At 37.4% G+C, this 25,522-nt stretch overlaps 2 protein-coding genes across 2 annotated transcripts; both read left to right on the plus strand.

The window, feature by feature from the left end:
- The first annotated feature begins 241 nt into the window (after positions 1–241).
- On the plus strand, positions 242–18,174 carry LOC149947869 (Y+L amino acid transporter 2). Its single transcript, XM_090171932.1, has 9 exons — positions 242–1,610; positions 10,205–10,330; positions 12,108–12,201; positions 13,471–13,515; positions 14,461–14,584; positions 15,023–15,126; positions 15,187–15,518; positions 15,830–15,922; positions 16,291–18,174. The coding sequence occupies exons 1-9, from the start codon at positions 1,103–1,105 to the stop codon at positions 16,356–16,358; spliced, it is 1,494 nt and encodes a 497-aa protein (XP_090028058.1). The 5' UTR covers positions 242–1,102; the 3' UTR covers positions 16,359–18,174.
- A 626-nt stretch (positions 18,175–18,800) lies between these two features.
- LOC149947870 (putative E3 ubiquitin-protein ligase HECTD2) lies at positions 18,801–25,495 on the plus strand. The gene is made up of 15 exons (XM_090171933.1): positions 18,801–19,032; positions 19,678–20,247; positions 20,308–20,465; positions 20,540–20,695; positions 20,778–20,929; positions 21,016–21,133; positions 21,210–21,306; positions 23,204–23,311; positions 23,376–23,508; positions 23,574–23,662; positions 23,748–23,912; positions 24,408–24,570; positions 24,783–24,889; positions 24,954–25,069; positions 25,201–25,495. The coding sequence occupies exons 1-15, from the start codon at positions 18,826–18,828 to the stop codon at positions 25,463–25,465; spliced, it is 2,604 nt and encodes an 867-aa protein (XP_090028059.1). The 5' UTR covers positions 18,801–18,825; the 3' UTR covers positions 25,466–25,495.
- Positions 25,496–25,522: the final 27 nt, after the last annotated feature.

A 25,522-nucleotide genomic window follows, 5' to 3' on the forward strand; every position in this document is an offset into this window, starting at 1 on the left:
ATTCGTCTGTGGTTCGAGATATTTCAGTTAAAAATGCATTGCTACGTAAAATGCGTTTATTTTCGTGGGACAATTTTGATTTGCAATACCACCTGTATACACCAAAACGACGCGAAATAGTAATAAAAAAATGAATAAGGCTTGTTTTGAAATTGAAAACTTTCGTTAATTCAAATACAATTTTTATATCATTTTTTGTATAACGTCGTAAAGTGTTGTCTTTAAACCTTTTACAAACGCTTTTGAATGAGGTGATAATATGCACGTAATAATTCTTGATTTTATCCTAAATACTCGCGGAAGGACTCTTTAGGAACATCTTTGTGTTTGCATTACGAGAGCTAAAACTAGTCTCTCTTTTTTTTATTCCAAGTAAACTCTCCGGGGTATGACGGTTCGCTGGTCCCGAGTTGCGTCATATGTATCTATTGTTAGGTAGAGCTTTACCCAACACGTAAACGCGAGGAGGGAGCCCGCGGAGTAGAGCTTTCCCCGCCTTCTCGCGAACTATTAATCGCGCTCGAGCTGAACTATAGTCCGCGAGAAAAGCGAGCGGATGAACCATTGATTTTTGCGAAACGTAGGCAGGCTAGGTTTGGTAAATGCTTCGCGTAGTACGCGAGGCACGTGCGTATATTCCGAGAGAAGACGCCATCGTAGCCCGTATAACAACAAATCTCGCATTCGGAGACTTCAGCCATTCTCGTCCTGTCACTCTCTCGTCGGCTCGCGCGTATCTCTCCAGTCTATTTTTCGTAGATTAAAAAGCCGCAGTCTCCGCTTTAAATTATTAATACTAATCTCAGAGGGGGTCCGTCTCTAGTCCGAGAAGAAAGGGGGAAAAACCCCGTTTTCTCCAAATCTTAATCGTTTCGAGTAGTTCTAGACTCTCCACCTTCGCTCCGATCTTCAATTCGCTCGTCAGCCGCGGTGTTTTTCGACGGTTAATAGATATATTTTTTAAATATTCAATAAATGAAGTCTGAGCTACCGAGATAAGCTATTCGTTAAGCCTAAAAGGCTCTCGAATAATCCACGTTGAACGTATCTATCGGCTTCCGCGTCGAAAAGTCGCCGGTCCTCGACGGACGCGTCCGCAAAGATGAAGAGCGATTCTTACGCGGTCAGCGATGCCAAAGAAGAGGAACCCACAGAAACTACCAAAATGAAAGCGGTGGACAGTGGTCAAGAGGGGGACGTGGTTTGCCTGAAGGCCAAAATGGGACTTCTGAACGGCATCACCGTGATTGTGGGGTCCATCATCGGAAGCGGTATCTTCGTCAGTCCCAAAGGCGTGCTGACCGGCACGGGCTCGGTGGGCCTCTCGCTGATCGTATGGGTGGTGTGCGGGGTCTTTTCCATGATCGGGGCGTTCTGTTACGCCGAACTGGGGTGCATGATCACCAAAACTGGCGCCGATTACGCCTACATCATGGAATCGTTCGGGCCCTTCGTGGCCTTCCTTCGACTGTGGGTGGAGTGCATGATCGTCCGGCCCTGTTCCCAAGCCATCGTGGCCCTCACATTCTCCTTCTACGTCCTGAGACCCATCTTCCCCGATTGCGAACCACCGGATGACGCTGTCAGATACCTGGCCTGTATTTGCATCTGTAAGTTACCATTCTTTCTTCCTTTTTTTTTGGCATATTTTTGTTAGGTATTTTTGGAAGCTTTTCAAAATTCCTAGTTGAAATTTTGCTTTTGTGGCGAGCTATTTCTATGTTAAACCTTATTATATAGGCGGTTTTCTAAAAAAAGCGTAATCAATTATCATCTTTTCAAGTTGGAAATACTAACAATTGTAAGTAACGTTACAAACTGGGACGTGGACGACCTTTAGGTATTGGGGAATAAGTCCCAGGAAAATCTGAATTTAATAACAATAAGTCTTTGAGAGACGAGCGATTTACTAAACCGAAATTAAAAATTAACTGCGCTTAAAACTGACGAAGTTGAGCTATTGGGAATTCCAAGACTCAACCCATATGGCTCCAAGCCACGTGTCTGAATAGTACTTGTACTGCTGACTGTTAGATTTCGATTTGCAATGGGCACCGCCTTTTCGTATTAAGCCTTGTCAAGGCTAATAAGGAATATTTGAATGGCCAGTGGCCAACTTCAATTCCGTTCCATTCTTTGGAAGTATTAAGAAAGTAGACCTATATATATTAATATCCCATCAAATAACATTCGATCCTCTATTCATTCTATAAAAAGAGGCCACGATGGAAAAATGAGCAGTCATCCACGTTGTTGTAAATGCGGCATGGTAAATGCATGTTCAAACAATACTTGGACATATTCAATTGAGGTCTAATTAAATACTAGTACTTATGAAAACATTATTATTTAGACCATCTAGTGTCTGTATTGTTAATTATTTAAACGATTCATTATCAATCACGACTTAAATTTAATTAAAACGAATTAAGCCATTTATAATCGGGGAAAAATCTTTTAATCTAAATCATAAAATGTGACTACGCCTTTTATGATTCTGTAAATTCCCCATAAAACCCACTATCAGGAGAATAAATAATGGATTCTCGATCACCTTAAAGTTTTTAAAATCACAATTTAGTGGTAAACTTTTACAGGAAATAAACCAGTTCAGTAAAATAAAGAATCATTAAGAATAGTTTGCGTTCGAGAAATGTATCCAGCCCCTTCTTGGAATCATTCTATAGCATTCCATATAATTATTGTATTAATATAAGGTCAATTACGTCTAAAAAATGTCGCCCAAAGTAGAAATTAGTCTCGCCCGAATTACGCAAAAATACTGGATTTTAAAGTAAATTTTTTGTCGATGGCAACAGACAAAAAGAGACAAAATAGGGGATGGGCTTCAATTATGTCTACCTACACTCATGAAGGTTATTTTCGAGATAATATTTTTTCATGTCGACGCCCTTGCGTTTCTAGCATTATGAAAACCTTTCCCGCACCTCGCGCACTTCTATTAAGTAGAATATTATGCCTGGCTCTTCGCATGACTGGTTACGATACTTTTGCCATCACCGGATGGAGGGTGCTTCGCCCCCCCCCCCTTTCTGAACGCCAAAATTAAGCATTCGACTGCTCTGCTATACAACGTAACCCTTGTGTTCAAAGTCTCCCATTTATATAATTGATGTCATATAAAACTTTCTGGTTTGAAGTAGACCTAGACGCGAAACTTGAAACTCTGTTTATCGATAGCAAAACGAGACGTTTCATCTGCTGGTTTTAGAACAGTTGGGGGTCAGAAACGGGGGTGCTGTTTGACCATGGACGAAGAATCAGAGGCCCCCAAAGACCAACGTGGTGTCGCTGCTGTTGATTTGTGACCACCAGGCGTTTATATAGTTGAACGTTATTCTTTAAGCGCTGCTTGAATTGATTCGAAACTGCAAATAAACCAGGGAAAGAATTGCGATTTAGGTCATACCTGCCGTGTCAAAAATCCACTAGCAGTGAGTTCCCTTAGAATCTTGACCAATCGTGTTTGTCAGAGAATAGAAATTGTTTCTTATTTTTCATAAGAGAAAAACCTTAATTTATAGCGACAAGTAATACAATTTAAGGTAATTTTTTATACATAAAATAATAAAGAAGTTTAAGTATTTTAAAACAATTTATTGCGCACAATAAATAACGTTGTTTTAGAAATTAAAAATGAATTAATTCATGCGCAAGTACAAGCGAATAATTATGTTTGTAGGAAATGAAACAAAAAGTTTGATTAAAAATGCGTTGCAATTTTTTTATTGTTTTTGTAACTCGGTCTACTCTATACTCACGTCAGTTAAAATAGAGAAATCGCTTTTAAACAGTAAATATGAAATAGTAGAGTTAGAACGCGAAATTTTCAGTTGGATATTTGGACCATACATCACCTTTATTCTACTATCATTTACTTTCATCTATTAACATCGATTATTCGAAAAAATATTTTTTTTTTGCGACATCCCCGTCTTTCCACTTCGCTTTCAACTTCCTCATTCGAAAAACAAATATTGCGCGTCGTCCTTGGACTTAAATTTGCATAACTGGAATTATAATATCATTTTTATTGCCAGAGACTAATTACGTTTAAACGTTTAAATGAGTTCCATTTAGGAGATAATAAAAGACTAACCATAATTAGTTGATTACAGTCTCGAAGAGTGTCTTTATTTAAATGTCATTTTATCAAACTAATTGGCTTTGTCGCGTTGACTCAAAGAGTACATTGGAAGGGGAAGTAGGGCCCCCTTAACTTTGAAATATTTGATGATAGCTATATATGTAGAGCGATGACTTGGAAGGAATTTACATTCATCCTTTTTCAAACGCGGATTCTCTTTTTTGCGTAGAGCCATTTTATTATCTGAATATAATACATGGCTTGGCACGCGAATTTGTACCCGATTTGGTCGAAATTCACTCCAAGGCTGGTGCCACCGAATTAGGTATTAGACAATCCCCCGGGACTTGATGAACAATGGGGATAAATATTCTTCGGTCTTGCTTTAATAAATTACGGTTTGAAGGTAACATTGGCAAGAAACAGACGCGTGTCTATAGAAAGGAAACCGTCGAGGGAAACTCCGACAGGTTATTACGAAATGCCAGTCTTGGAAATTAGTAAATCAAGCTGATTATTCATTGGCGAAATAATTCTAGTTTTAGGACAGTTTTATTTTTACGAATGTAATAGTTTAAAAATCATTGTTTTTTCAATCAAATACATGTCATTATGAGTGAAATGTTTTGGAGTCTTAAAGGGCCGGTTTAGGCACAAGGGCATAGGCTCCTGGGTCTACAAAGATATTTGGGGATGTTTTCTTTGGGAGTCCACGAGGTAGTGCCCCATTCGTAAGAATTTCTTTGCGTGTCCATGGCATTACACGGAGTTCAATGTTCAAAATATTTTATCCTCAAATTACCAAGATTCACAAATATTTCAAAAATCCAGAAAGTATCGGATATCAAAATGGGTACCAAGTTGAATGCCATTTCGAAATGTCAAAACCCTCGGAAAAGCGTATCTGCGATATCTGATGTAATAAACATTTATTTCCATAAATAATTTCTAAAGTGTCCGGAAAAATGATCGAACGCGATGAAATTTTTCCATTTCGGTCGGTCCATGAGACAATTTCGTAGTAGTAAGAAGAACCAATCATTCAACCCTTAATTTGCCCCTAATTTTTATCGACAATTGCGATTACAACTTCGATATCGCCTTTGATGTTTATATTACGAATAAACAACTTAACTGATGAGAAACGCCGCCGAAATTATGGATTCGCTTTGGCGTTATACAGGGTGTTTCAAAAGGTTATGCAACAATTTGAAGGAGTTATAGGGGGTGAGTTGATAAGTAGCCTTGTTTTTGCCCATTTTCCTACGATGAGTTAAAAGAGCGCCAGAGAGCTTCAAAGTGTGGCCTACTAGCCCCTGGAAGTAGACTGCAATAAGCGCAAAACCAAGCAGCAGGGAAACGCGAGCATTAAGGTTTGGGTTCGTGTGATAGGTACAAAAGGACTTGGTAAACAAATCGAGGTAACCAGCGCAGCGTAACAAAGTAAATTTAATCAGTATTTAAAGTCCCTGCTGCTTGGTTTTGCGCTTGTTGCAGCCTTCTTCCAGGGGCTAGTAGGCCACACTTAGAAGCTCTCTGGCGCTCTTTTAACTCATCGTAGGAAAATGGGGAAAAAACAGGCATAATTCTCAACTCACCCCCTACAACTCCTTAAATGTTTTGCATAACCTTTTGAAACACCCTGTATAAATGGATATAGAAAGTAATTAATATTCTTCTATACTCGGAACACAAAAGCGTCGATTAAAAGAGAGAGCGGGCGGTATTGAGAAGGGGTCGAGCTCCATTCTATATCAATACAAAAGGAGACGTACCCCGTAATTGAGTGAAGCCTATTCGCGGATTCCCCTCTTCTTCCCTTCTTTAATGTCTAAAAATAGGCCCAAGCCAGGCCGTATTCCTTTGAATTCGCTTTTATCTTCATCTTGAATTCGAGTGCAGCACCGTCTTCTTATACGAACGCGATGTGTATTCCCGTACTTGGGAGGTTCACTAAACCCCGTGGGTCTACTCTCCCATGAACGTCTTAGCTGACGGTGCCCCTCAGAATATTTCTATTTTACGACCTCGTGTTAATTCGCTAGTAGTTCTCATTAGAATGGGTGTATCAAATAAATCGGATACGTGTAAAACACTCAACGTTACGAGATAGAACTTTATTGGAATATTCTTGTCACGTTTCCTAGACTTTTAGTTAGTGAGGAATAAACTACGTTTGAACAAGAAGGCCCATGCACGATCACGTTAAAAAGACTCGATTTAGTTTTTATTGTTCAGTTTTCAAGAATAAAAATGTCAATGTGTTTTTCTCATCCTGTTAATTAATCGTTATACGCGAAATATCTAACTACTTAATTGAATTAAAATAGGAAAATATATAACTTAAAATAAAATAATGTTAATAAATATAAAAATAAGAATGATTATATTTATTTCAAAATATATATAAAAGGACTGCTACTTCATGGACATAAGCATTTTAATATCAAAATTGAAATTTAAAATTTTGATATTAAAATGCTTTTAAAATCCATGAAGTAGCAGTCCTTTTATATATATTTTTAAATAAATTGTAAAATTACCATGGTTCTAAAGATTAACATTTATGATGATAATATTTCTATTATTTTGGCAACTGGTAGATTTCATGGATTGATAATATTCAGTTTGAAATAATGAAGATTTGAATTTCTATTCATTAACAAGTGGTAGACCGTATTTGATTGATTTCACGAGTGTATAGATCTGGCCGATTTAGATTTGTGAAAATGTACAAAGTTATCTTCGCGGTGTTTGTTTTTATGAAGGAACTGATTTTCAAACGCGAAGTGGAATCTAAAACTGTCTGATGCAGACTTATATGTCTAAGAGAAAATGGAGTGGAGCTTTCGTCTGACGCAACGTATTCTTGTTTCGGTAGCCCCGGAAGTATCCGCCTTTAGCCCTCAAATGCCAGCGAGAGAGTGTCGTTAAGTCTAATAATAGCTTTCGCTCTCTATCAACTGTCTCTCCTCTCTGGTAGTCTATTGCCCGTGGCGCGTGATGACGTTCTGCCGATGCCCTTTATGTCCTTACCTGATGGGTCCTCCTCCTTCTGGAAACGGGCGCGCAGCTGGAACCCGCCAAATCATTGTTCGGAATTTTCATTTTACCGATGGGTGGTAAAACGTCTAGCAGCTGTTGTGGAATTTGTCAGCGTGAAAAAATATTCTTCCTATTTTAATTTATTCTGGCCTCGCCGAAAGAGTAAAATATATTCCTAATTTCTGGTATCTAGCCGGCAGACGGAACAAAAAACTGACTAGACGAAAATTTAACGTAAATAGCGTACGTGTACAATATGGCAACTAGCAAATCTGTAAGAGGAAGGGTATTTTCTTAACTTTTTGATACGCGTCTCGTTTCCTAGATTAAAATGTTCAAGTTCTGGTTAACGAAAAATATAAATGAATTTTTTTTTCATGAATTTCGCTAGAGAATTCATTTTAAAAGGCACTTGTCGTTGAAATGATCGCAATCATCATCACAGACAGGACGACCCTTGGGGGAACCTCACTTAAAATTGGAACTCGGCGTTTGGATAAAAATTAACCACTTATTTTATTTTTATCCATAACCTAAAAATTATCCGAAAATAGAAATAATTTTTTTTTGCATGTTAAATCGTTGTTTATCCATGGATAATATCCATAAATAAACAGTTAACCAAAATATTTACGATTAATCGAAATTTTGTCAGTTAATTTATCTGTTACGCAGAGCTCTACTTAAAATGATTTTAGACATTAAACTTATTTGACAAAACGAGGCAATTTTAAAAATATATATATTAGGGAGATTAAGCAAAAACCTCTAGTTGTACTTGTTCGCTTCTTTAACAAGCATGCTCTGCTCAATCTCTATATTTGATAGATTTGGTAAAATTCTTTCTCATATATAGTATTAAAATTTAATATTTACAACAAAACAATAATTTCCTACTTTCCATTGAATAAAATAACATATTACATAAAGAAGAATTATTTTTATTAATCAAGAACTAGTTATTATATTTGATATTGAACAAAACCTATCTTTTATATTTGATATTGAACAAATTTATCTATTATATTTGATATTGAACAAATTTATCTATTATATTTGATATTGAACTAAACGTATCTATTATCTTTGATATTGAACTAAACGTATCTATTATGTTTGATATTGAACTAAACTTATCTATTATGTTTGATATTGAACTAAACTTATCTATTATGTTTGATACTGAACAAATGTATATTGCGAAAATTACATTCCATAGGGATAGTTACTTATTTACATACCATATTTTTTCCATTTAATAGCTTTATAAATTCGGTATTTCACCCCGCACAACTTTTTTAATTCCGAAACCTATTTCGAAAAATCAACAAGGTACATATCTCAAGCGAATAACATTAGCAGTATATAAAGATTAATATTTCTCTCGTAAGTGACAATGATACAATTAATCCCGTATGAAAGTTAGTGAGGAAAATTGATCAAAGTCTTATCGATAAAAGATAATATTACGGCTTAACGGTATCATTTCTATCAATAGAGACAGGAAAATACTATTTATCTGATTATATTATTTTACTATCAATCCTTAAGATGGAACCTAGTTTTGGGGTCTACATGACCTCGAGATATGGTCTAAAAACGTATACACATTCTGATTAAATAATAGGAAGTGTTGTAGACTGTATACTAGAAAGTAGGCCAAAAAGAAAAAGGGGCTAATGCTTTTCCGTAGAAGTTCTTGAGCCCACCCAAAATTCGATTGAATATCCCGCTTTGTTCGGGCTCTCTGCCAATTAACGCTGACCGTTCCGAAGACGTTGGCGTTGAATTTCCGGCTGTCGTTGACCCGTCCTAACAATGCGACGAAGGCTGTAGCCCGATTGATTTTTTCATTTTGATCCGTGTCCCCAAAATAGCCCCGAAAATGGATCGCCGTTCTTCGGCTATTTTCGGTCTGTAAACTCCTTCGCTTTACCTTTTGACCCAAATAGAACAAACCAGACGCGATGTTTATTTACTTAAGGGGTGTTTCCCAACAGTCTCGTATTCGAACCATCGACACTGCTCTATCACGGACATTATGACGAGTGTACCAGAAAGGGTGATTCTTCACTTTGATTACGATACACTTTTGGTAGTTCGTTCTCAATGCCCTTTGAACCTCGTTGATTCGTAACTAAAACCATTATCGACCTGATAATGAAGTTCGCGTATACACCAAAATTGACCTTGGCGCTGTGGCAACGAATCTCCCCACCGGCTAATTTTTGTTTGATATATCAAAACCTTTTAGAAATAAACGCTTTCATAATGGATACTTTCAACATAAAATGACCTAAATGCACTCGCTTAAAGTTTCTGAAGGTATTATTTGGAAAATTGAATCAAAAACTAGTTTGTAAATGGGATTTATTATCTTCATCCCCGTAACCTGGTAGTCATTTCGCCAAAGAAAGATATCAACTAAAAGCTTGTACGAAGTAGCGTTTTGTCCAGGCTATATCCATGGTATTTTCTCGCTGTTTCTGCTTATATTTTTCGGGTGTTATATTGGGATTTAATTTGGGAAGTGGGAGTGTTTGGTTAGAAAACCATTTCCAACTCAAGAAAACTGGTCAGAAAAAGGCCGACTTTGAGAAATAGACGGTTGAAACCACCCTTTTAAAACGTGTAGGGAAAACTTGTAGCCGAGTGCATAGATATAGCTTAGTTCCGTAGAATCGTACTAGTTCCACCTACACGTAATCGAGGGGTGGACTAACCCAACTATTTTTACACTTCTTTGAATCGTTTATAAGTAAATTACGTGGTTGCAGGGCAGTCGCCCCAGCCAGTTTCCCGCCGTATCTGATGTCAACTCCCACGATCGCCCGAATCAAAAATATTGAAGATTGTGGAAAATTCCATTATGTTGAGGGTGGGCAAGCGCCCACTTTCATCTCTCTCTAGAAACGGGAAATGTGTAGGAGTGATAAACTTTGGAGTTCATTGAAATCTTTTGGGGGAGGGGGCGGGTTTGAAAGTCGACTTTTGACCTTTTCCAGGAAATTGTCAGGTTTTAATATAGTTTTCTCGTAATTTATCTTCTAGGTTTATTAACATTCGTCAACTGCTGGGACGTTAAATGGTCTACCAGAGTTCAGGACATCTTCACCTACGGGAAATTAATAGCCTTGGCGGTCATCATCGGAACAGGCGTCGTTCAACTTTGCTATGGTACGATCTACATCACCATTCCAAATTATTATCATTACACTTCTATCACTTACCTTTGGACTCAAGTTTAAACGTTTATTAGACGCTATTTCCAAAAAAAATGTCTATCATTTTCCATAACATAACATTACGTAACATAATATTTTATTAATTATATTTAATTTAGTAATATACGAACAAAATCTAGTGAAGGCGATCCTTATATGAGAAAATGAAACCTTTCAAACTGTGTCGTCGACATGACTTTGCCTTCACTCAGAAAATGTTTTCCTTTATATTCTCAGTTACCAACAAAGAAAATCTAATAATATTTCTCGTCGAAGAAGAATAAAAAGCCTATTTATTGTAGCCCATGACGTAAAGAGTGGCCCACGTATTGATCCTTTTGTTTACCAAAAACAGGAATAAACTAGTATTGTGTACGCAAGACGTCAGTTGTCCGTTGAAAGGTACTCGACGCGTATCGAACAGCCATAAACTTCGCTAATCCACTCGCGTTCAGTTTTAGCCCTCAGGGGCGATTTTCGCTACACTCGCGAAAATGATCGATATTTAATACCAGCGGCGGCACTTCCCCGCGTTCCAGCCTATCAATACGCGCTGAATCAACGCGTCCAAACACACCCCCGGTTTTTTGGCTCACGTCATCGTGACGTAATTTGGTCTCTCTCTCTCTCTCTTACGCAAAGTCGATAATGTGTCTCTCGTTCCTGAGAGACGCATTGGGGTCGCTACCTGCCGCCTTCGGACCAGTTGGGGATGGAGGAATTTTCGATGACGTCATTGCGATTTGAATATCTGGCTTTGTAGTCATTTAAATGTCACCGGGTTGTTAGGGTATAATTTTTATCTACGTAATAATGTTTTTTTGGGGCGAAAATGAACGTAGTTAACGCTTTCTTTAAAACGAAAATAGCTAATGTCGGATTATTAATCCATCCTAAGCAAATAAGCTTTTAAGGCATTATCCAATTTTATAAACTTTTTTTCAAAATTAGAAAGAGGATACGAAATTACGAAATATGATCCAAACATAGCCAGCGATAAAAATAAATTGTTTCATTTCCGTCGATTGGCCCAAGTACAAATACTCGAGATAAGTACTACATCTGGTGCCATTTCTGATAAAATATATATGAAAGACTATTTCTCAGACTTGTACCAACGAGATAAAACCCCATTTTAAAGATAAGAGGGAAAAAACTTTCAAGTTAATAATTTAAAAGGCTTGTTCCCCGTTTTATCTATAAAATATTCCCTCAAATCGACGAAACACGTATTGGCACCTTTTATTTTAAATTCGTTTGGTTGAAAAAAAAAAGAATTGACACCCATTCGAATTTTGCCCTTGAACGTGTTTTAATGTTTTAAATAGAGATGAGTACCCGTACCAAACTTTGCGAAATAATGTTTTAGCACTTCCACCATATGTAACATAATTACTCATAAGTGTGCCTCTGTTTAACTTCTCTGTACTAAAAATTTAAATGAAAATACGGACTAACGTCGCGTAAAACTGGTTTTAACTTCCTTCCTTCCCCGCCAGAACTAGTTTTGATGACGATTAAACCGTCATCGACTGGGAAGTGACGTCAATTACGTCATATCCTCTCAACAAGGTCTCATTGAGAAAAAGTTATTTCTTGCACACTTATGAGTAATTATGTTACATATGCTTCCACCGATAAATATATTGCCAAATTTTATCGTACGCCTGTTCTTTAAGATAATTTAAGAAGAGATATACGTTAACGATAATTTTGTTTTCCATCCTTAGGACACACCGAACACTTTAACTTCGACGACAGCGAAACTGACGTCACGAAAATAGCGTTATCATTCTATTCCGGCCTTTTCGCCTACAACGGATGGTACGTCAATTGCCCTTGTCACGTCCCTGCCGCCTAGAGACAACCTTAGTTAGCCGCCAGCTCAAATCCATTATCCTCCGGGTTTTTTTCAAAGGATCGGAGGCTGTTTTGGTAGATTAGCTTATTTCCTTTCTACCTATCAAGTCTTATTGGTAATTCCCAAGCTGTACCCGCGCTAACCATTTTCTCGTTGAGGAAGATTTGGAAGGACTAAAGCTGATTAATGTGGTCGCGATTGCCCTTTGAGAGATCTCGCGCGCCATCCACCAGCTTCTTTTTGGAAGAACCCCATAACCCACTTCTGCTTTAGTTTGCGTTCAGATTGCCATTTTCACGCTCCCTCGTAAACCTCAAAATCTCACTAGTAGAAATAATTTCCAATTTAGCGGGTTTTGCCAAGCGGAAAATATCGATTTGAAACAGATCGATTCGGAAAATGAAAATCTCGTGGCGAAAACGGATTTTAAGGGGGAAGAATGCAGTAAAAGCCTCTTTCTCGTTCAAGCTGAACGTTTCTGTTTTAACAGTTACATAATTGAATTATCTTTTTCTTATTAGGCTGAAAATTCCTCTAGTGCTTAACATAATTTTGATAATTCTAATATTAATAGTTAACGAGATATAAGGTCCTAACTAAAGGGTAGTTTGGGCGCTTGCCCAACTTGTTTAGCTCCGGTGGTCCGAATTAAAACGTAATAACTTAATTATTTTTAAATTTAAAATTGTCAAAATTATTTTAAGCACTAAACAAGAGGCTGTTCTACACTTAAATATTAATTTTATAAGTTAAAATACAAAATTACAAGAGTTCAGCTTGAAATAGCGCGAAAGTAGACAATGGCCACTGTAGTCTTCCCCCTTAAGCATTTTTAACCGCTACTAGCGAGCGTTAGCATATCAAGGAAATTTCAACTTTTTTCTCCCTGTGTTTTCATGGCATTAGGAGTTTCCCCGTAAAATTAATTTATGGAACTAATTAATCGTCCGAAATCGCCTAAAATCCGTATTTTAGGCAACCCGGAGTCTGTGAACGATTACTTCTGTTGTAAATTGTTACCGAGTAGAATGGAGTGGATTTATTTCGCGACGTTATTATACTTAGCTAGTGCGAACTCGCTCTTTCGGAATTTTCGAGCCAACTAGCTAAAACAGTAGCAGTGTTTCCGGCCAATTAAGGTTGTCACTGAAGTATATATTCGCTGTATAGGATAGTTTTAATCTAAAGCGCTTGTTGTGATTTCCCCCTCCTCCTCTCTCTCTCTCTCTCAGGAACTACTTGAACTTTGTGATCGAAGAATTAAAAGAACCGCACAAGTGAGTGTTAATCCTTAATGTTTTTGGGAGATAAATGTTTACTGAAAAGGAGCTTCAGGGAGCCAGAGGGGTCCACTTCTAGAAATATGACGCCGTGAGAAGTCGAAAAAAATCCCTCCGCCTCCGAAGATGGTTTTGAAATATATCAATTAAGCAACTTTGTGGAACGTGAGAAAAACGCTTAAAAGTTTTAAGTTACTTACGAATAGTTGTAGTAGTATGACCGAAGAATTTCATTGATAATAAACGCTTCAAACATACTTGAAGAGACTCTTCTTATCTCCAGCAGCGACTTTCTGTACGTGTTAACTATCGGATCCTGATGTATGGGATAGTTTGACTATGACACCGCATTTGAGCCCCTATCCCCTTACATACTAGAACGCCGTATCTTTCAATGTACCCTTTATTTTGTCCCTCTCGTAAATTAACTTACAAAATGGTGGACGTAAAGACAACTGTGCCGTCTTTCCAATTGGGCAAAAAGGGCACTGCCTTAGGGCCACAAGATTCTGGAGGGCCCCATTTTTCAATTTTTGGAATGCAAAAGAAATTTTAATCACAAAAAATGTTTTTAACATTGCTTGAAAGTACTAAACTTCATATTTAGTCGGGTCTATAACCAGGGTAAATCTAAAACGAATAAAGACTTTTGATTGTTAGTATTTTTCAAATTCAGAATAAGCTTCTTCTTTAGTAACTTTTGTAGGACAAGTGAACCTATTTGAATCGATAGTGGTAGATTAGAGCGACGATGTACTTCGCGCTGGAGGTTAGAAACTTGGGTGGGGTTAATAAGAGTCTTGCCCAGGGGCCTCCAATTATGTAAAGACGGCCCTGAATGACAAAGACTTTAGTGCTTTTTAGCACACTTATTTACAGCTCTGATATCGGAGCGAAACAATTGTTTTCACAAAAATCAATCGCATTTTCCTTTCTCTTCAGAAATTTGCCACGAGCTATTGCCATATCATGCGTTCTGTGTACCGTGGTATATTTTCTAACTGTGGTCGCCTTCCATACAACTCTTTCTGTCCAGGAAGTATTAGGAGCAGAAGCCGTCGCAGTCGTAAGAAATGCAATCGACCGATTCACAAATTGTTTACAGGGAAATGAAAGTTTAGAAAGAATATTTTAGTTGTAGAAGATAGCGCCATTTGAAACGTTTTGGCTTTCTTATTTATTAGAAACAAAGCTTCTAACGTTATTTTGAATCCATCTATGTATAAAAACTATAAACGAAAGATCAGCGCGGTACAAACTTTGTATAAAAATAAATACGCAAAAAATATTATTCTTCGCGGTTTAGAATTTGAAATTTTTACGATTCAAACTGTTGACGCCATCTCTTAATATTTCGAGTGTTTAAAAGATCGCCTTTTAAAGACGTTACCCCTGTGAAACGAACTTTTCTCTGGATAAATGTGTATCGGTTTAAAAACATACCAAACATAATAATAATAATAATGAACATGCCCATCTTAAATATTGCTTTTTTAAATTATAGACGTTCGCTGATAAGCTTTATGGAAGTTTTGGTTTTGTGGTACCGATTATGGTAGCTCTGTCAACATTTGGCGGAGTCAATGGCATTCTTTTCACCTCTTCTCGGTAAGTTAACGAAGAAATGATCGGTGATTGGTGGATGTTCTTCATGTTACTTTCGTTTAGGTTATTCTACGCCGGTGCCAAATATGGTCAAATGCCGGAGATTCTTTCCATGATTCAGATATCTCATTTGACTCCGATGCCGGCTGTACTTTTCATGGCCTTGCTCAGTTTGATCTACTTGGGCTCCAAGGATATTTACGCGCTCATAAACTACGTGGGTTTCGCCACTTGGCTGGCCATTGGTTTAGCCGTGGTTTGCCTGCCCTACCTCCGATGGAAGCAACCCAACCTAAACAGACCTATCAAGGTCAACCTCATCTTCCCCATCATTTACATCGCGGCTTCCATTTTCATCACCATTGTTCCTATGATCGCCGACCCCGTTGGAACTGGTAAAAACCATATTGTTGTCTGATTGAAAGCCGTGCGTCTTGGGGTAAAGAGAATGATAGTAAATGCTAGATAACGAATGTTATAAACATTTTGAAATATTGACCCCCTAGAAGTAAAATTGATTAATGCTCTGACATGGATTAAAGAAGAATGATTTATTTTTGGGAGAATATGACACTCTATTTAATCATTATGATAGATTTTATGTTTTTGATGCATCGCACTGAAAATCGATTTGACAGGGATAAGGGAAAACATAAAATCTTTTCCAAAAATGATTTAAGTTTAATTTACGTCGTTCTTATTTAAGGTTTTGGAATGGTAATTATTTTAACTGGAGTTCCCGTTTACTTCATTTTCGTATATTGGAAAAACAAACCTCGATTCATCCAGAACGCAATAGGTATGTCGGGAATTCTCGGCCCTTTATTTCAAAGCAAGTGCAAATGGTTCAAAGATTAGCAGCAAATATTTTGCCCATTATTTTCCAATCCATTATTTTCTTCTCTTCTGTTGCATAAAATACAATGACGTGATCATAGCAAGTTACTCGCAACATAAAGACTTCGAGCTTAAAGAAATTGCTATTCTTCTGACCAAAATTTAAACTACCAAAGTACAATTTTTGGTTTTAGCATCGCTTAAGCAGCTTACTCAATTTTCGAAAACCATTCAAGTGTATTAGGAGATAAATTCCATTGGCTTTGAAATTATAGGCTTAATTGTTTTAATAATAAATAAATAAATAATGTTAAATTCAAACAATTTCAGACGGCATGACTTTGACGCTTCAAAAGGTAATGGTGGTTGTTCCAGCTGAGAAACCAAAACCAGTTTGATCCGTTTTTGGAGACTTTCTACATCCTTGTTTGAAAAAATGTTGGACTTGACTGCAAATTATAATATAAACTAGGGAACAGACGCCAAGTAATTTGCAGTGTTATTACCAGGACTAAATTAACGTATCGAATTTTTTGTTGTGTACGTGAATCCGGAGTTTACACCAAAGAAAAAGGTGATTTAGAATTCTTGAATTGTTTGTGAAACAAAACAAACGTTTATGGTGAATAGGTTGTTTTTTTTCTACGTTACTGGTTTTAAATAGAATCTCCTCTATATATTTTCATTCCTGCATTTAAAAAAAGGCTTGAATATATTTTCAGTAATATAATTTTGTAATTAGAAAGTTTTTTTTAAAAGATATAGTGATTAGACTGATTAGTTTAGTTGAGTTGGTTTTGAAGAGCGTTTACTTTCGTATTTGTGTTTCCAACTATTGTCGTTTGTCACTGTATTGTTTTGTAACATATCCGTGTTCGTTAGACAAATAGTTGAATTAAAATTAAAATAATTTGATTGAACTTGTAAGGAAGAGCTTTAAGCTTGGTAATTCACACCACTGACAAGAATTGTATCATGTCTATCCTAACCTAAAATTATAAACTATAATTAAAATCTTTTAAATTGAAAAACTGCATGGTAACGACAAATATGAAATGAACTTTCTTTATCAAAACCAACCAAACTTGGAAATCCAAATAGTCCATCACAAAAAAAACTTAATTAGCTTTCGCGACCCGATTAACTAATAAAAACAGAAAATACACGCCAAGTAAGAAAACAACAAAAGTGCCACAACAATATAATAGTTTACATTTTCGAAAAATACGATGATCTCAGTTACTAAACGTTTTACATAATTTTTGGTAAAACCTATATTGTTAAAGGGAAAAAACCTTCGGCCTAATATATACATTAGTTTTATTTCATTTGTTGTGTTTAGATAATTGCACAATTTCTATTTTTCTAGACTGTTTTTGCCTTAAAAAATACGTTTCTTTCAAAGGATTACTAAAATCTAGTTTGGCAGTTTCGTATAACCCCAGCCATATATAACCAACGGACCCCTTTCTTGAATTTCTATTGATTTATGTTCTTTTCTCTAAAATAGACGGCAATTTCCAGTAGATGGCGCCTTAGATCAGTTTTGATTTGGTAAATAATCTATTACTATTACGCTGGTTCCTCAACTTAGAGCTTACCTTTCTAGGAATTTTAATTAATCCGGAAACCAACGCGAACCATTCCGGTAAACTGCAAAATCAGCTTTTTAGTAATCCCTTGAATAAAAACGGAGGTTTAGCTTCATTTGAAATATAAAAGCTGAAAATGGTAACATAGTATAGGTGCTATGCATTTGAAATGAGAAAAATTTTGATATAAAAAATAAAATATCAATATAATTTGAAACGAAAAAAAAGGTCAAAAATTAGGCTTAACGAGATACTAAAAATAAAATAAAAATAATTTTGGGTGCCTCGATATATAACGTAGAATGTGATACGAAACAAATTGTTGGGACGCAGTTAACAAAATGTATTTTTGACGTAGGCATTAGAAGTTTTGTTTCAGTTTAGCATGTATAGAGGGTGAAAATAACTGTTGTGAAACCGTTACAAAAATATCAAGGAAATGTAACAAAGTGTTGTAAAATACAAACAAAAAACGGAAGTAAACGGAGTTTATTTACTTCCGCTAATATATATTGATGTCCCGGGCCGGAGGAAGATTTGAGTTTGTACATGAAAGATACAAAATTTGAAAGAATTTGGGAAAAGTGTAAAAACAAATAAAGCAGTTTGATGTTTCAGAAAATAGGTTGTCAGTTTTAACTCGCGTGTTATCGATTTTCAATATTTCCATATATATAATATCAAAACATCACGAAATCGAAGTAAGTTATGAAAATACGAAAAACAAGGTCGTCGTGATAAGGTGGGTTGTTGGTGTGGTTGGAACAGATGGAAGTACGATCAACATAAATATTCGAGAAATTCGATAAAATATCGTGTAAAAACGGTATCCATTTTACCGTCTATTTTATTAAACATTAACTAAATTTACTTCGTACATTTAATAATGGGTACCTTTTGAGGGTTAAATATCGTATACTATTGAGTAAAAGTGGATACCGTAAAGGTTCGAAAAACTATAGATGTGGAGCCAATTATTTTAAGTGGTCAATATTTAATGAGGCAATTAGGTTAAGTAGTAATTAGGTCAATGGACCATGACGAAGGAAGCCACATTCCTCTGTGAAATATTCTGAAAATATCTTCGGGTTCAGCGAAAATCCAGACTAGGTGCAAGTATCACGTGCCCGTTGCTAAGTTACCAGACTGTTTTGCCGTGTCCACTCGTGGTCAACGGATCGAAATATAATAAAGGGCCTCTATCGGCCGGTAATGGTTTGAAAGGGAGAGTTCCCCGGACAGCGGTCAAGCATTGCTGTCCTGCCTCTCCGCCATGGAGGGCTCTAACCATAATAATAATAATAACAGTCAACAAGAACACACTTTAACGTGTCCTTCGTGCCGAATTACCATTGTGCCTCCGAGGTCGCGGTCCATGTGTCCCTTTTGCGGGAGTTTCTACGACCAGGCTGCCAACGATGACGTGTCCCTCAGGGGAGGTGTCAGGAATCCCGGAGATCCCGTTAGACTGCCACAGATTGTAAGTCTCACTCTGTTTTGGGGATTTATTTACACGTTGAGCGTAAGATATCACCTAAAGACTTAAAAAGACGTGTGATATATAAAAATATTTTAATTCTTATCATATTTGCACTTGAAAGACATAAGTTCATGACACGCTATTATACTTTTCAATCTGTTGCGTCCCGTAATATTAGTAAATTCATTTCAGCTATACTTAATCTTACCAAGTAAATATTTACACAATTATTAGTGTATTGGTAACAAAAGTTTCGCAATTTTTCCCAATGTGGAAGTGAATAATAATATTTCTCTTATAACTACTGTATTTGTTCAAGAATTAACAATGATCGATAGTTTAACGGTCTATAAGAACACTAGCATGCCTTATCAACTATAATGGCTGTTTAAATTGAGATTTATGAAGATCGCGATTTTGGCTAAGCGCATGTCGTAATTTTTTATTGGGAAACTTGTTAGATCACATAATGGATATCCAATTCCCAGAAACATATTGGGGACTGACTTTTTTCAAAACTTTCAAAGACAAATCAAAGGTTTCAATGGTTTTGCTCTTCATGCTAGTATCAAAGATTGTAAATTTACATAATTAGTAAAAAGGTTGGATGTGGCTTTAATGTCTGCTTCGATTTATTTTTGGCAGCAAGATCAGAACCGTCCTCTCGTACGGCTAGCAGGTTTCGCACCGATTCTAAATGATGGGCTAGGCCTGATTCAAACATACATCACTGGTATAGTTATGGGACCCAACCGCAGGGGGACAAACGACATCAGTAATACAGGGGCCCGCTCTCACCAAAATTCAGGAGAAAATCCATCGGAAACGTCCGGAAGGCCACCGACCAGGCTGGAGACGAACAGATCGAACCAGGCAGCGGCCAACTCTCAGTCCACCGTCCAAGCCAACTACTATCTGTCGTTGCCACCTATCAATCCCAACGAGGGGGGACAAGGCCTCACTACCAACACTCGCGATGGAACACCAGACACCAGACCGAATTCCAAGGACTTAAGAGTATCAGTCATGACCGCGTCCGGCGAAAACTTTACCGAAGCTATGGATCCCGTCATGTACCCTACCAACAAAGATTTGACAGTCGCCAAATTCAAGGAAGAATTGGAGACTGCCAAGGCATCCGGAGACTACTCTATCCTGCAAGAGCTTTACGAAGTTACTTTTGGTTCCGTGGTGGATTTGGTCTCCACGTTTAAGGTAATACGGATACCACTTAACTGAAACATGGGTACCCACGCAATGTTATTTCCTCAACAGAAAGATCCTAATCAGGAAGGAGCTAGACTCGACGACCCCGACTTAAAAATGGACCTGATACACACTCTTCACGATGCTTTGGACGAATTACCAGCCTACGTACAGAAAGGATTACTCAAAGCACTCGTTAACGCGCTGCTATCCCCGGTCAATAATCGGTCGGTGTCTTTCCCTCAAATTGATTTTGCGCTTGTTTAATAATGTCCGGTTCATTTTAACTTTTCGTCAACAGATTAAAAGTGAAAGACGACACGAGAGCCGTGTACATTCTTGTGCAAAATCCCGTTTTCTCTAGTCAAGCTTCGTACAGCGTTTTCGCTCACCTTCTGAGAAAAACAGTATCACTCAGCAGCGGTGACCATCAACTCTTAATTCACTGGTTCGCCCGGTAAAGTTGCTTTAACACGGCCACAGAATGATTAAGGTAAAAGCTCATATTATTTTATAATATTTTGTTTGGAACGCTTCAGTTTGGAAGGCGAGCGACTTCGTTCTTTAGTCAAGTGCCTTTTGCAATTTATTACGATTCGTGAATTTCCCCCTGCAAATGGCCAAAAACTTCCCTCCATTGGGAAAAGTCGATGGTGGATACCGTGCGCTACGAGACTTCTCGCGCTCCTGAGTGAGTTTCCGATTTTCCACGGAAACCGTGTTACCCAATTTATAGCGTAATAATGAGCTACTTAATTAAATTTCTCTTGACGTTAGACGCGGCAAATAATAAGAGCAACGTAATTAGCTACACGGAGTTTTATAACAGTGCCTTGGATCACATCAACCTCATGGCCGAATATTACAGATGGCAAAATCCCTCCAAAAATAGCAAGTTCGTATATTTTAATTAATATACATGTATAATAATGAGTTAAATACGTGGTTTGACAAAATTAACTTTGGCGCAGGTTTTCCTATTGCCAATATCCTTTTATTCTCAGCATAGTCGCCAAGAAGAGCATTTTACAGAGAGATTCCGAGCAGCAAATGATTCTTAACGCTAGGGTGAGTGATGAAGTTCCCTTAAGCATTCCTAATGGCAGAAAAATCAGTGGCGGTGGAAGGCATTCAGGTGGGAGGGCAAATTATCTCATAGCACTGTCCACTATGCTTGAAGTGTCAAAGTTTTAAAATAGATACTATCCTAAAATAATCTCTAGAGTATCCCTATGAGGTATTCCTTGGTATTCGAAAATTCTTTCTTCGTGTATATTTATGAGTGTTTTCGGAAACTATGTATATTTCTGAAATAGATTCCATTTTCGTTTTCATTTAATGTTTGAATTTAACAATTTTAGAATGGATATTTTAAATATTTTATTCAGCGAATTCTTCACTCAAACAATATCTCAACCACACCTTATCAACTCGCTTGACGACGACACTTCAGCTCGGAATAAGTCTCCGATATAACCCGGTTTTGTAATTCCAAGACAAAATGGCTTCTAAGCACTGAGAGATAAGGGCTCGGTGAACGAGGCATCGACCTTCGGGCCTTGGGGTCACGCGCTTAGAATAATTACTAATTACGCGTCTCATCGCGTGTTACCTTGGAGTTCACACACCTTACGGCCAGGCCTGTTAAGGTTGTTATAAATTTTTTGTATGAATCAAATATTACCAAGACCAATTTCTTAGCTACACTTCCTTTGGTCATTAAAACGAGAGTCTCGTACTCTGTGTGAGAAACAATAACTCCTGGTTCCAAGCAGTGGTGTAGTCGGGCCAGAGTGGGGCAGGGCGTCGCCCCGGTGCTTTTTTCAAAGGCAGGGCCCCGCCCCGCCTTGGTTTTTCCATTTTGCCAGGGCGGGCCCTGCCTCTTTTTTTCAACTTGCCAGGGCGCCCCTTGCTTCTATTTCGTATATCATTTTTCTGGAATAAAGGGTGTGTGAATTTATAATAAATTTTGCCCGTTGAAAAATACCAGAACAATTTCAAATCGTTACCTCGGCGCGGCCAGCTTCGATCACGCTAAAAATCGAAGTTGGACGTACTTTTATAGCGGCCGGTAAAGCCCCGGTTCTTTTTATTTTACGACTACACCACTGGTTCCAAGACACTCAAGAGAAGGCCACCTTATTTGGCCAGGCTGAACGGGTCTCGGTAATTTCTACTTACTTTTGTCCTTGGTAAAAGTAAATGCTTTGAATTAAAAGTGGCAAGCTCTAGACTACTTTCAATTTACTTGGGGCCACACAAATCGTTTGAAAGGGCCCCTGCTCCTCCGTTTAATTTGTGGGGCCCCCAGCAAGGCCATTTTACCGTCAGTAAAATTGGTATAGTCTTAAAGAGGGCCTATGATTTTTGAAAAATATTAACCTTACACTTCTCTTTAACATTTTGGCGCCGCTATGGTGTACGAACCCCGCATTTTAAAGTTTGGTCCCTGAATTGAGTTCTTTAAGGTTAAAGTTTACCATAGTAAATTCAATCGGAGTGTATTTTGAGGTGAAAACTGTAACTGATATTTTAAACACTTTTTTGAGCCTTATTAACATAACAAAGAAAAGAAGTGACTAAACGTAGCAACGGTTCTCAGATTACGTCAACGGTTTCACGATTACTTGAAAAAATTAATTTGCCTTATGCGATAATTTTGGACCAATTAAAATTTGGGAAGCGTTGCTAAGTTTAGTCACACGTACAAGAAGAACCATGATTAACCATTTGATACTATAAGAGATCTTGAGAAACAAAATTTTAAATCAAACTCGGTTTTATAAATTTTTGGGGCGCCCATGAGATATCGCACCCGAGAGAAACATTTTTTCAATCTGCTCTTTGGGAGGAATGAACCTGAGTATCCCATTTTCCGCCGCCACTGCTGAAAATCGAATCTATCTATTTTGTACTTTTTAAATATTATCTCAAGAAACTGCGTAAACAAAATGTTCATTTTTAGAGAAGTTTGCTAAATCGGGCTCTTTTTCGACAAATTCCGGATATTGACGTGTTTTTCTTGAACTTGAATGTAAGAAGATCTCATCTGGTTTCGGATTCTTTAAACGAAGTATTTATGTAAAAAATTATTTTTAAATGACGGTAAAATGAAACTCCATTTTCAAATGAAACAGATTGCTAGTAAACAATGCGACTTAAAAAAGAAACTGAAGGTAACCTTCGTCGGCGAACCTGGATTGGACATGGGTGGATTAACTAAAGAGTGGTTCCTATTGGTTATTAGACAAATTTTCGATTCAAATTACGGTAACCCGCGTAATCTTATGGTGTGGTTATTGACCAGAAATATCACTATATTTTCATTTTCGTAGGTATGTTTGTTTACCACAATAAAGCCAGATGTTATTGGTTTAGCACATCGCAGAATGGAAACCTTCGAGAATATAATCTGATTGGAGTTGTATCCTTCTAATTGATATTGAAAAATGGTGATAAAAAGTTGAATTGCTTTGCCGGTTAATTTCCTTGACAATTATCCCCCCAAGTTAATGGGTTTGGCGGTTTACAACTCCATTATTTTGGATCTTCATTTCCCGCGCTTATGCTACCGGAAATTACTAAGCCCTCCTGTTGTCCCTCAACATTTAGAGACCGCTTCTTCCGTGGGTCTTTGTAAGTTCACCATGGAAGATTTTGCCGAAGTTATGCCCGTAAGTAACTTACGGTCAGTGGTGGCTTTTATGCATACGCAGTCTCGGCAATGCCTAGGGCCTCGCGGGGACAATCAACATTACAAGTTGAAATTAACATTTATAGATGGCTTAGTTTCCTGTGTGATTTATCAAAATTTGATCCAGACATGATTAAAAGTGAACAGATTAAATTAATTCTTGCAAAAAACTGTATTAAATCTGGATCAAAATATTTTGTTTCCCAATTGGCTAAATATTTCTGGACTAAAACTATTTTGGATCAAAGTTTGATGCAGAAATATTTGATTGGATCCAATATTAATCTTATGTCCAAAATTTTATGAAGATATTGTAGTAAAGGACTACATTATGAACTGTTACAATATGGCCTCGCGTTTTTAGAACTTTCCATATTGGCCTAGTGCCTCGCAACCCATAAAGCCGCTACTGCTTCCGGTCATATACGTTAGATAGAACATGGCGCATTACTGATTTTCATTTGTTCGCGATTAGGACGTGGCTGTTGGCTTGCGCGAGCTTCTAGCCTACGAAGGTAACGTTGAAGAAGATTTTTGCATGACCTTTCAAGTGTCGGTGGAAGAGTTTAGTGCCATAAAAACCCACGTCCTTCAGCCCGGTGGCGAAAACAAACCCGTTACGAACGTCAATAGGCAAGGTAGGTTCCCGTAAGTGGGCTTAAAATATACCTTTTAGAATACGTAATATAACAATTAGCCTTTTCAGTTAACATAGAGCCACCTATCGGCTAATGATATAAGCCTCTTAGCTGCTAGATTTAATCTGTTAAGCATTTCCAGACCAAAATCCACCAGCTAATTGCGCTTCTAACCAAAATGGCTAATATCAATTTTTTTTAACTTTTTCAAGAATACGTCGATTCGTACATGGATCTTATCCTGAATAAAGCCATTTATCAGTCTTTCAAGGCGTTCTATTTGGGTTTTCACAGTGTCTGCGCTTCTAATGCCTTAATTGTAAATTTAACTCCCGTTTTTGTTATGTCGAAGAATTTGGTCCAATCCATTTGCGTTATTATAGATGCTTCGACCAGAAGAAGTAGAGATGCTAGTTTGTGGGAATCCCACACTAGATATGGAGGAACTGCAGAAAGTTACTACATACGATGGCTTTACCGAAACGGAACCCATAATGAAGTGAGATATTGATTTATTAATCAGAGAACCTTTCTATTCTAATTATAACATTGCCGCTTAGAGTTTCTAGACAGAATAACTTCAAAGGTGTCTGTCAATTATCTGCAAATAATTTTTGAACATATTTTCAGGGAATTCTGGGAAATTGTGAAATCGTTCAGTAACGATTTGCAAAAGCAATTTTTGCGTTTTACGACGGGCAGTGACCGTGTGCCCGTTGGTGGCATGAGTGAAATGACCTTCAAAATTTCGGCCTTAAACCACACCACCGAAATGTTACCCGTCTCACACACTTGTTTCAATCAGCTAGTTCTACCGCGTTACAAAAACCGTGACATCATGAGAGAGAAGCTGGTCATCGCCATTTCTAACGCGGAGGGTTTTGGACTGGAATAAATTAATTTATTTATTTATTAGTCGTTTTCGTTAAAGCGTAAGAGAAATATTGAAATT

Source organism: Leiobunum rupestre, chromosome 4 (assembly GCF_980474605.1).
Source record: "Leiobunum rupestre chromosome 4, qqLeiRupe1.1.hap1, whole genome shotgun sequence".
In the NCBI taxonomy this organism is placed as follows: domain Eukaryota; kingdom Metazoa; phylum Arthropoda; class Arachnida; order Opiliones; family Sclerosomatidae; genus Leiobunum; species Leiobunum rupestre.